We start from the raw sequence: 12,086 nt of genomic DNA, 5'->3' as shown, positions 1-12,086 counted from the left end.
TTTTTTGTAGCTACAAAAAAACTTTTTCATGGCATAACTTAAAAAGTACTTCACTAAACAGAATAAAATTTAATAGGGTCTTAGGGGACCCCAAAACGAACAGAATAAGGCGGATCCGGCCAAAATCGGTTCAGCCAGTTCTGAGATAATCGTGTGGAAAAAAAAATCATGTCTACACACATCCCCACAGACATTTGTTCAGAATTTGATTCTGAGTCGATAGGTATTTCGAGTGATTTTATAGCCTTGCCTCAGTGAGGTGAGGAAGGCAAAAATAATGTTCGATGCCAAAACTAATTCGCTTTTTTGGTAAATTGCAGTGTTCTCAAGTTATGGACACTTTTATGTGTTTTTTTTTTTTTTCAAATAATGCTCAAATTTTTGAAATTTAAAAATGCTTTACTGCCCATGTTCACATAAATGTCCCATATACAAAAGCAGCTTGCTGAGAAAAACGCATTTGAAGTTTGTCCCATACATAAGGCTACGTGTTAAGTTTTCGCGAAAAAACTGGATTTCCTCCAGATTTCTAGAACAAAGTACTGGATGTTATAGGCTCTTTTGAAAGAGCACACAATTTTGAACCAAACTGCATCAATAACTCGAAATCGATGAAAATGCATATGGGACATTTATGCGATCAGGGGCAGTTTATAAAGGAAAAGAACCCCTGCGAAAAATATTTTCGAAAATCTTAGAAATCGAACAGCTGGTTGCCGAGATAAAACCTCTTAAAGTTTAAATCTTGTGAAAAGTTAGTAAGTCCTTTTCCTGTTTTTTTTTTTTTTTTTTTTTTTTTTTTTTTTTTTTTTTAATAAAGAATAACTTTTGAAATAGCTTAAAACACTTGATATAACATCCTAATTATTGGGCCAAATTTGAAATTTACGAAATTATTTTTATAAAAAAAATTAAGAAAATTCTCATAAAAAACCGAACCAATAGTTTCCGAAATATCACAAGTTTAAATTGAAGGGATAATGAGATAATAAAGAGAAAACCTCATCTACAAGAATAAAACTTTAAGAGACTCTGTCTCAGCAACAAAAAGTGTAGGGAACGTTCCAAACTTTTCGAAAATTTGCTATGCAGGAGTGCTTTTTTTCATAAAATATTTTTAAATTGCAAAAAACTGTACATTTTACGAGAAAAAATACCTTAAATGCATATAACTTGATAATGGTGCCCTTGATTAAAAATTAAGCCATCTTCAATTTTAAATTTAAAAATGATTTTTAAAATTTAGTTTGACAATATTTTGATTTTCTTCCAAAATTCTTTTTTCAAAAACTTTCATCTTTGGACCAGATTTTGCACCATTCATAACTCTCTTGCAAAATATGCTAAGTCCTCTAAACATACAAAACATCATGTTTTTTCGTATTTTTGTCTTGTAAACAAAAATGTAACAATGGAAATGCACATATCCGTCGAACATCACGAAACTGTATGTAATTGGACATTTTTGCAATTATTTTATTTATATGGATTTTTTTAGCTAAATCACCTCAAAAAATCTTGATTCCACTGAACAAGGGGTCGATTTTGTTTGGCTTTCTTGAATCTCTTAATAATTAAAAAATAACAAATTTTCACATGGGACAATTATGCATTTATTGGCAGAATGGAAATTTAAAGCTTTCATCTTATTTGAGGACTACTTTTTATTATTTTTATTCTGAAAAATAAATAAATTTTCAAAGGCAAATTCTTCGATACAGGGAAACATATTTTTCCTTCGTTGTATTCTCCGTTATTTTTTTTAAATAAATTTCAGAACTATGACCCGAAGGTCAAAATGTTCAGCTTTTAGTTGTCGTATCATCCCTAAGAATTGTTTTCAAATCACCATCTTAAAAAAAATATTCTCAGGAGTCAGACCCCAGAACATATCCTTTCGAAACATTTTATAAAACATATTAAAATACAGCAATTTCATATGAAAACAGCACTATCCAAAACATCCAACGCGATCAAGATCAGACATTTTGTTTCAGTTTAGCGACTGGGATGATGTCATTATTCCTTCAAATTCAAATAAAATATTTAAAACACATTTTGAACGTCTAGATAATTTTACATGCAACAAAAATCTGGTCAGAATCGATTTTCATTTCCATTCCATTTTAATCGAATTTCAGATAATTTCCCTCAAGTTTTTTAAATTGTTCAGTATGGAATTAAAACAAATTATTGACTTTTTTTCTTCAAATCTAAAACAATGTTGTTTTTTCTTGTTTTTTAAACCCTCTACCTTTTATTGATCTCGGCCAGTTTAAAAATCATAATAAAAACTACGGTTGTACGTTTATTTTTCGGGCAGCTTTAATTTGTGAAGTCTGCTGCCAACTTCTTGAATTGATACGTTAATTAAAGTTTTTTTCAAAGGATATTTCGATTATTTTAAAGAAATTTTCACGAAAATAAACAGACTTCTTTTGGCATTTTGCTTTTTAGGGGTTTAACATTGTTTTCACAAAAGATAAACTAAACCTTATTTGCACTTGTTTGCAAAAAAATGGCTTCAAGTATTCCAACTTTAAATCTCTTGCAAAAAGTTAAACTTTCCGTGTCCTCCCGTCAAGATGTACCAACAACTATCAGCTCCTAGCAGCACACGCGTATCCTTTCTCTCTTCATGAAGGATGAATCTCGTCTCAACCTCTAGCAGACCCGGAACGACCTTCCACTTTTCAAGAGGTACACGTACAAACACATCTACCACTTTACTATCTCCACGTGTGTTCTCCTTACGGCACCGTGCTGATGCTCCGGGTGGAACAAGTTTTCCACTTACTGGCTCTATTTTGTGTCAATTTTCCACCCGTTGCGTTTCGCAGCCTGATTTGACATTTGAGGAGGAGGAAGAGGAGCAGAATGTTTCCTCGGAAACCAACTGACAAGAAGGGTTAAGTCGGTGATTTGTGAGATCAAATGTCAAACTTAATTAGAGCAAACATGTGTAATCTTCTGCTATTCAGCTCTCACATTTGAACTTTTTTTTTGATTTATTTAAATAAATCTTTCTTTTTAAAATAAGATTTTTCTTAAATCTTGCTTTTTTTCAAGTTCATTCCACTCTGAATGTATAAACAAAGTTCCTTCGTGGAGACTCCTACCTGGAAGTCGTCACCTTCTGTACAGGAAAATCCACTTTCGCAAACTTCTCAAAACAAAGACTACTGCGAATTTGACACCCCGGGAGGATCTTCGTGCGGCCATTAAAACCTTGTTAGCTCAATCACTTTTTGTGTGATTTTACAAAGGAGAGTGGAATTCCCAGCAAAACGCAACAACTCAAGTTTAGAACACACAACAGCAAAGTTTCCGCAAGTCAGTTTCGCTGAATGGAGCACAGTTTCGCAGGAATTGCCGCGAAAAGTACATTCTTGGAATTTGCTCAACGTTCAACGTTCTTCGGAACCTGAAGATGCCTGTCCTGATTTTAAGCTAAATAAATTTGGAAAAGTCGTTGAATTGCCGTTGGGCTTGAATTTGTCAATGGTAGCGGACGAAATTCTAGAAATTTTATCATAAGAAATTTTTCTCCGAATCAGAATTTAAAATGTAAATCACACATGGAAAAGGGTAAACGATTTTTGAAGTAAATTTACACTGTCTTCAACACAAAATCTTTCTCTGCTTATAGTTGTTATATTATCATCATTATATCATGTGCAAGTCACACCATGTGTAAAGAGATTGAGATAATTAGAGGAATTTCTTCCAAAAACACCTTACAAATTTTTTAATAAAAAAATACAATGACAATGACAAAAAAGTTGAGGTGTAAATTTACATATTATTCATGTAATTTTTCATAACTTATGTAGACAAAATAGAACTACACATATACAATGTAGTGTTTACTACACACCTTTGAGTTAAAATAACACGGTTTTTTTTTTGCCAAAATTACACATTACTTGAAAACTATGTAAATGTACATCTCGTATGTGTAATTTTTCTTTTGCATTATACATGAAGGTCAAATTAGGTATAATTCAAATTTAGAACATTCTAAAATTACCTTCTCAACAATGAGTAAATCTATACGTTAGTATTAATCGCTATTTAAACAAAACTATTAAAACAGTGTTCAATTCAGAACGATGAACTTTCCAATCATTTCCAGTCTATTTTAAAGTCTAGTCATGCCACAAACAAGGAAAACCCCCCGTAACAGAATTTTCCATTAATATTCGTCTGGACACGTGCTCTCTTTCTCTCTCTCCTCCAATGTGTCCACAAATAAGCTGATTACAAACTTTGTAGGGCGCGAAGGTCTGGTCGTGTCCCTCGACTTTGATTGGAAAGGACACCCACACAAACTAACACACTTCTTCACCCTCTCACCAACCACACACACGTGGCCATATTTTACACGCGCTTTTCACGGCTCTTGGTCATTGTTGTTGTTGTTGCTGTTGCTGCTGCGACTGTTACTTGCCGAGATTTTCCGCTTTCCGCACCCCTTACACAGCGAGGGAACACAAAGAAACGGAGGCTGTGATGGGAAATTTGGTGGAAAATTGCGCTAAAATTGAATTATCAAATAACTTTTCAACTTTAAATTAAAAAAAAAAACATCAACAAATAATGAAAAAATAATAATAACTAAAATTAAAACAAAAAAAAAACAAAATAAAACCCGCAAAAGTTTCTCATCACTGGAACTCACCACTCGATACGCGGTTGATCCTTTCTCGTCTGGTTGTCCTGGAAGTGTACAGGGTTTGTCCCGTAGGGTGTTTGCTGCAAATCGCTACATCATGTTGAAGTGGCATTTCTGGTTACGTGCCATGGTACGTGGTCCATGGTGAATGCTTACCTAACAATTAAAGAAAATTTAGATAAGAAATAATTTCTTTGCGGTTTCCTGAGAAAACCAAACAATCTTCAGCGAGGCTACGAAAACAAGAGAAAGAGAAGGAATGATAGATAGAGAATAGTCTTGCTGGCAAGCACGGGATAAAAGAAGAGAATTCGCAAGGTATAGTGACGATCGCTCGTTAGTATATTTTGGTGCTAGAATCGTCAAATGATAGTTTTTTCTATCATTCATTGACAACAGTGCTCACTGAGCTAATGCTATAATCTTGTTCTAAAATGAACTCTTCACGAATGCTCGTAGACCCACCTTCATGCATACCTATCCGGATGTTAGATAAGGGACCGCAAATCGTATCAAATATCATCACGTTATATTTTGTTTGATAGGTTATCAACAGACCCTCCAAAATTTTAAAATTTGAAGATCTGGTAACATTATCTCAACACAGAAAAAAATGATGGTAATATTCATTTTTAAATGAAAAAAAAAATCCAGATAGACCCAAATAAAACAAGCGAAATTCCTCATCACTGGACAGATTTTGTGTCAAACAAATTCTTTTATTACGTAACGCAAAAAAAATAATTTTTGGGCCCCTCCCCCTCCCTCGTAACAAAATTTCCATACAAATTTAAAAAAAAACACAGCCTTCGACCCACCCCTTTCTCCCCTTTTTTTCTGTGAAGTTATGGCCACTTAAGTAATATTTATTTAAGTCGGATCTTTTGGTTTAGTTAGTTCCATATCATAAACCTAGTTTGATGTCAGATGGCGATTATTTCCGGATCTTTTGCGTGGACCATTTTTTGTATGGAGTGAGATGGAAATTACCATTTTTTTCGAGCTTGTGATTTCTCTGTTCAATTTGATTTAAACTATGTAGATTTGCTAACCCTGTTTTTGTCATGAGCCCTTAAATAAAGTGCAAAAAAAAACTATTGAGAAAATTTAATGAATGTAATGAAATGTCAATATTGTTTCATTATAAGTTAATTATAAGAACTTGTCCGAAAATTCACACAATTTGAATTTCTGGCATCACTGTTGTTAGATATTGGGACTTACTTTATTGGAATTTATACTTCTTTTCATACCCAGATGTTAGAAAGATATTTGAAACAAACCCGATCCGATAAGTCATAAAATCTGGCTAATCTGGCAGCCCTGTTAAGTAAATTTTTTTTATAAAGATGTCAAACAAGTGAGAGGAAGACCTGAATTACTTCTGATTCTTAGTTGAAATCTCAGGAGTTTTGCAAAGTTTCTTCAAAACGAAATCAGTAAACTCATCCATTGCAAAATAGAAAGATCAACGTGCATTTTTTACTTGATATTTTCAGATAGTCAATAACCATGAACTTTGAACAAGCATATTTTTCTTCAATTTCATAGTCTTTAAATCACATTTTTATTACCAAATTCTACTTTTTCTATAAACAAAGTAAATCTGTAGGCTGGGTAATAAATTTAAAAAATAATGCTAAATTTCAGATTTTAAGTCTAATTTATAATATTAATGCAAAATGCATGCTAAACGCTTAAGGTCGTAGAAGGAGTCTTTCACTTTTGTGGCAACGACTGTCAATGATGGTTCTAAATTCAGGGTCCAGAAATAGTAGAATAATAGATTGAAATGAAAAAATTATCACTATATGTAAAACGCTTCTACAAACAAAATAAAGAAACCCGTTTTTTGATTGATACATTCTGAATCAAGATTTGTTTTTTTTTTCTAAAACAAAGATGGCCGCCAAATGGCCGATTGGGAATGATGCCTTTCAGAGCCTTAAGGAATGATTAACAGATTAGTACAGTTAGCAAATCTGATGTAAACTATAAATGTCCATCATTTCTGTGCCAACCAGCGGATTTTGGATTGGAAGCACACAAACTTTCGGAAATAACGAAATTGATTAAAAGATTCTTTCAGAAATGATAAAATTTTCAAACTATTCGAAACCCTGCTTGTCGATCCCCGTAAACATTGCATCACACAACGAGCAGGCAAAAGTGCACAGCTTTCATTGTGTTGTTTGGGCGCTCAGTTTGATGGCAATACCACCCACCCTAATATCTCCCAGTTTCCATGCATCAAACGCCGGAAGCTCGCCACCTCCAAAGTGCTTTCCCTGGTATCCCTGTTATATCCCCCCCTGGCGGAAGCAGCCAGCAGACCACGCGTGCTGAACAAGGAATTGAACGCGAACGCTTCCAGGACCTTCAGCATCAGGAGCGGGAGTAATCGTTAATTATGTTTGATTTTTCTTTCAACGCTCAACTTTGTCTTGGTTGCCGTCGGTGACGGAGGAGCCTTTGTGTAAGTTGAGGGAGTTTGGTCGTAATGGAGAATGCATGCACTAGCTGACAGGGCACGTCACTACCTCCGTCATATCGGGGTGGCCTCATCCTCATACCTCCATTAAGGACCTAGACTGAACGATGATTTTTTATATGTTAGTGTGGTTTGTGTGGTGGTTCTTCAAGAATTGATAGACGAAAGGGGAGGGGCCACCCACGTCACAACTCCCTCCCCCCAGGAAATGGTCACAGACGATGGCTAGACAAAGACAAGGTCGGATCAACGGGTGTTAGTGGATGTATGTGTGCTCACTCCGATCATATATTGCGGACAACAGCATGACAGACAATAATGGCGGAGCAAGTTGGATTAGTGTCGCATTGTGGAGAGTTTTTTGAACTGATTTTTTTTACCTATGTGAAAATAACATTTTCGTCTGATTGATTTGAAAATAACTTTTTAAAAGTTTCTTTTTTTTAACATTAACTTAAACAACTAAAATAATTCTATAATTTTAAAATAGTAGTTTATGCAACAAGTTGCAAAAAGAGGATTTTTTCAGCACGAGTCGTACATTTATCCAACGAGGTTCGCCGAGTTGGATAAATACGAAGAGTGCTGAAAAAATCAAGTTTTGCAACGAGTTCCATACAACATTTTTTGCAGTTCCGAAAAACACCCATTGAGTGAAATTTTAAGTCAAATTTTCATGTATTTTGTCAATAAATCGTTTAAATCAAAAAAATGTTGAAAAGTGTTACTTTTCGAAACAAGTGCTGAAAAGTTCAACTTTTCAGCACCCATTTCAGTGCTGAAAAGTAGAACTTTTCAGCACTTATTTTCAAAAGTGTTGCTATTCGATTCTGTTATTTTTGGTACAGAAAAGTAGTCTATTTCGTCGTTCAAGAATGACAGAAAAAGTTAGTAGTTTCACGACGGAATTGCAAAAATCTATTTTTCCCACTGTATCACCCCTTGACATGGGTGAACCATAAAGACTTTAGCGATAACTTTAATTGGTATCTTGCCAGTCGGTGACGCTTGAAGGAGGGCAGGGTCGTCGTCGTCGGCGTTGGTCGTTTCGGTCAACTGCTTCCATTTGTGGATTAAAAAGTTTCCAGACGAGGGGAGCTCAATTGTGCACCGATTAGATTGTATACCATCATTCTCCAAGCTTACATTAGCGCCATAATTAATCGCAACATAAGCTCCATTAAACTTTCGTGCCGAGAAAAGAATACACACATTTTCCTTGACCGACCCCCCAAAACTACAACAGCTACGTCATCACCGAACTGCTCCAGTCGGATCTGCACAAAATCATCGTCTCACCACAGCACCTCTCGGCGGACCACATCAAGGTGTTCCTGTACCAGATCCTGCGCGGCCTCAAGTATCTGCACTCGGCGCGCATCCTCCACCGGGACATCAAGCCGGGCAACCTGCTCGTCAACAGCAACTGCGTACTGAAGGTGGGTTAGCTGTCAGTTTATTTGTTAAATTCTTCCCGAAGCATCGGAGCTCGGTAGGCACGTCGACGATACACGGACAGACTGTTTAAGGCAAATTCAACAATCGATGGGTGGATTTTCGTTCTGACTAAAATCTTAGTTGAGTTTTCTTAAATCTTGCTAAGCCTACTCAAATCTTGACAGAGTTTACTGACTCTTTAGTTGAATCAACCCATCTTTTACTCAATCCAAACAAATCATTGGTCAGGACAAAAATTAACCAGTCGATTGTTGGATTTGCTTCAAACAGTATCTCTGAGTAGAATAAAATTGTTGTTAAATTCATCCTCATTGAAAAAGTGCTAAGCTTAAATGAAATAAATTTACCTTATTTTAGATTATTTTCTTTGCAATTAGATTAGACGTAAACCCATTAATTTGAAACAAACTTGAGCAATCAGCAATTAAATAACTTATTATTTATTTATTTTTTAAATCACGTTAAATTTTAGGTAAAATATATTGTTTCCCTAAACTTGTTTTTTTTTACCAAAAAACCAATGGAATCTAATAAAAACTGCGCAAGATAATTTTTTTTAATTTTTGTTCCTCGAAGAAATTTTAATATGTTTTTGAATTTTTGGTTACATACAAGTCAATGCAATATTTTTCTTGAATTTTAAGGTTCTTTTTTTAAATTCGACGTTTGAATAATTGTTTTTTTATTTATCGACGTAACTAAGCAAACAAGATCACATTTTAACTCAAAACTTCGATTTGTGCACAATAACATTATTTTGGAAAATATCAATTTTTGAATACGTTTTAGAGGATTGAAAAAGATTACTTTTGAGCTATGACTTAACAATGGCATAAAATACTTGACAATGTTGCCAATTTTTGGAAAACTTTGGAAAACGATCCAAAAAATCATTTTAACGATCTTTCGATTTTTGGTGGAGTGCACTTTTTTTAACATAAATTTGGGTTTTTTTCATTAATGACTCTATTGAATCAAGGTAAATACACCCAAAATTTGATTCACGCAAAAAAAATCGTTTTTTTTATATTTAAAATTATTATTTTTTTTCGAAATGTTCCGAAAATTTCCATTAAATTTTGTCACAATTTTTCTAGTTGCTAGAATACAGCCACAAAAAAAAAAGGAAATTGAAAAACGTGTTTTTGGAATTCAGGATCAGTAAATGTTGAGGTATCGGAAAAGAAATTTGAGTGATTTGCAAAAAACACAATTTTCCAGTTATTTTTTTGTTTTGTGGCTGTATTTTTGCAACTCGAAAAATTCTGAGAAAGTAGTAAAAGAAATTATCTGAACCTTTCAAAACGATTTTTTGCATAGGCCGAAGTATAAACAAACAGTCTGTCCTGCTTACGTCAGTGGATGTTTACATTTGGAACGAGCAGGACAGACTCTTTGTTTACACTTCGGCTTTGGCCCATTTACATTGTTTTGCTTGTATTTTCCTTGATTCTTTTGTATTTTTCGATTTCAAATCCGATTTGAATCTCAAGTTAAAAAAAAAACCTTTTTTTTAAGTTTTTCGAAACTGACGTTTTTTTTTTGAAAGAATAAAATAATTGACAACACTGCGAAATGTTGGTAATTTTTGCTGAGTCAATATAGCACTGAACTCGTCTTATCAGATCCTTCAAAATCGCCAAAATATATTTAAAAAAATAAAAACATCAAAAACATTTTTTTTTGCAATGGTTTTTTTTTAAATGTGAAACTTTTTTTTTCTTGAGTATTTCATTTTTGTAATGACAAATCCAGGTACCCCTCAAATTCTTCAAAAATTCTAAATATTTTTGATCGATTCCAGACATGCTTAATATGATATTAAACGCAGGAAAATTTAAAATTGTTTTCAGTTGACTTCTATATCCATTAAAATATTAAAGTTTTTTTTCGGCGTAAATACTTAGATACTACTGGGCAGGTGTAAAATGCATTTTAAAACACTTTTTCATGGAAATTTTAATACCGTTGCTTGTTATTTCGGCTTGTCGGAGTCGAGGGACAAAAACTTCAAAAAATATTTGCAATGGCCTTATTTTAGAAAAAAAAATAGATTCAGAGAAATTTTACCGAACTTTTCAAAATTTTCTGTTCTATGGTGATTTTTTTGGTATTTGCATATATATTTTAGATATATCTAATATTTGATGTTCTAGAAATATGAGGATAAATTGGGAAAAACAGGCAATTAGAAAATTTAATGTTTGGTCATGTTGAAATAATCTTCTTAACCCTCTAACGCCCATGGTTACTCCAGAGCACCACTTATTTTTGTCTTCAAAATTAAATTTCTCTGCAACCATACATTTTATCCAACCTGGGTTAGTTTATATAAAATGTTAACTTATAAACATTAAAATTTCATCCAATTTGGTCGATTCAGTTACCAGTAATGGTGAAAAACGTAAAAAATCTCGATTTTGCTCTGAGCGGGAAGGGGCTAATAATTTCGTTAGTTACAAAAGGATAGGTTATAATTTGATCACCAAGTTATGTTCTTGTCAAAAAGACCAATTGCAGTAAAAATTTCGAAAATCATGGAAAATAATTGTGTACCGATTCTTATAAATTTCTTGTCTAGATTTCGCCTCCTTACTACTGGTTTCCTTTCGTTTAGATAGAAGCACAACATGTGTAACTAATTTTTAATTAATTCTTCTCCTATTTCCCCCCTCAGATCTGTGACTTTGGCCTGGCCCGCGTCGAGGAGCCCGATCAGTCCAAGCACATGACCCAGGAGGTGGTCACACAGTACTACCGGGCGCCGGAGATCCTGATGGGCGCCCGCCACTACTCCGCCGCCGTGGACGTGTGGTCCGTAGGGTGCATCTTTGGCGAGCTGCTCGGCCGCCGCATTCTTTTCCAGGCCCAGAGCCCGGTGCAGCAGGTAAGAGTTGGAGATTTTGCGACGTTTCTCCAGAGAGGTTCACTAAATTCGCTCTTTTTTTTCAACAGTTGGAACTGATCACGGAACTGCTCGGCACGCCCACGCTGGAGGACATGCGACACGCCTGCGAGGGCGCCCGAACCCACATGCTGCGCCGCGCCCCGAAACCTCCGTCGCTGTCCGCCCTGTACACGCTCAGCACGCACGCCACCCACGAGGCGGTTCACCTGCTCTGCCAGATGCTCGTCTTTGATCCGGTGAGTTGCTGGTAAAATTAACAAGATTTGAAGCTTTTTAAACATTTTTTTCCTATCGTTTTTCAGGACAAGAGAATCTCGGTGATTGACGCGTTGGCCCACCCGTACGTGGACGAGGGCCGGCTCCGGTACCATTCCTGCATGTGCAAGTGCTGCTACACGCCGTCGGCGGGCATGCGCCAGTACGCGGCCGAGTTTGAACCGTCGGCGCAGCAGCCGTTCGACGATCTGTGGGAGCGCAAGCTGACCTCGGTGCAGCAGGTGAAAGGTGAGTGGGGCTTTTTTTAATTTTGTCGGGGCTAACATAAAATTCAAAGT

At 35.3% G+C, this 12,086-nt stretch overlaps 1 protein-coding gene across 3 annotated transcripts in view; it reads left to right on the top strand.

Moving 5' to 3' along the window:
• The window catches only part of LOC120416540 (serine/threonine-protein kinase NLK), a 208,746-nt gene that overhangs the window by 184,809 nt on the left and 11,851 nt on the right, over window positions 1–12,086 (top strand). For all 3 annotated transcript variants that reach the window (XR_005605354.2, XR_005605353.2, XM_039578263.2), the window contains exons 5-8: window positions 8,413–8,605; window positions 11,302–11,511; window positions 11,580–11,768; window positions 11,835–12,036. Coding sequence is in view for 1 of the 3 variants with exons in the window: in XM_039578263.2 (XP_039434197.1) it covers window positions 8,413–8,605; window positions 11,302–11,511; window positions 11,580–11,768; window positions 11,835–12,036 (794 nt within the window). In the remaining 2 variants the exon portion in view is untranslated. The remainder of the gene's footprint in view (window positions 1–8,412; window positions 8,606–11,301; window positions 11,512–11,579; window positions 11,769–11,834; window positions 12,037–12,086) is intronic.

This window comes from Culex pipiens, chromosome 3, assembly GCF_016801865.2.
Source record: "Culex pipiens pallens isolate TS chromosome 3, TS_CPP_V2, whole genome shotgun sequence".
Classification (NCBI taxonomy): Eukaryota; Metazoa; Arthropoda; class Insecta; order Diptera; family Culicidae; genus Culex; species Culex pipiens.
This window is presented reverse-complemented; position numbering and strand designations above follow the sequence as displayed.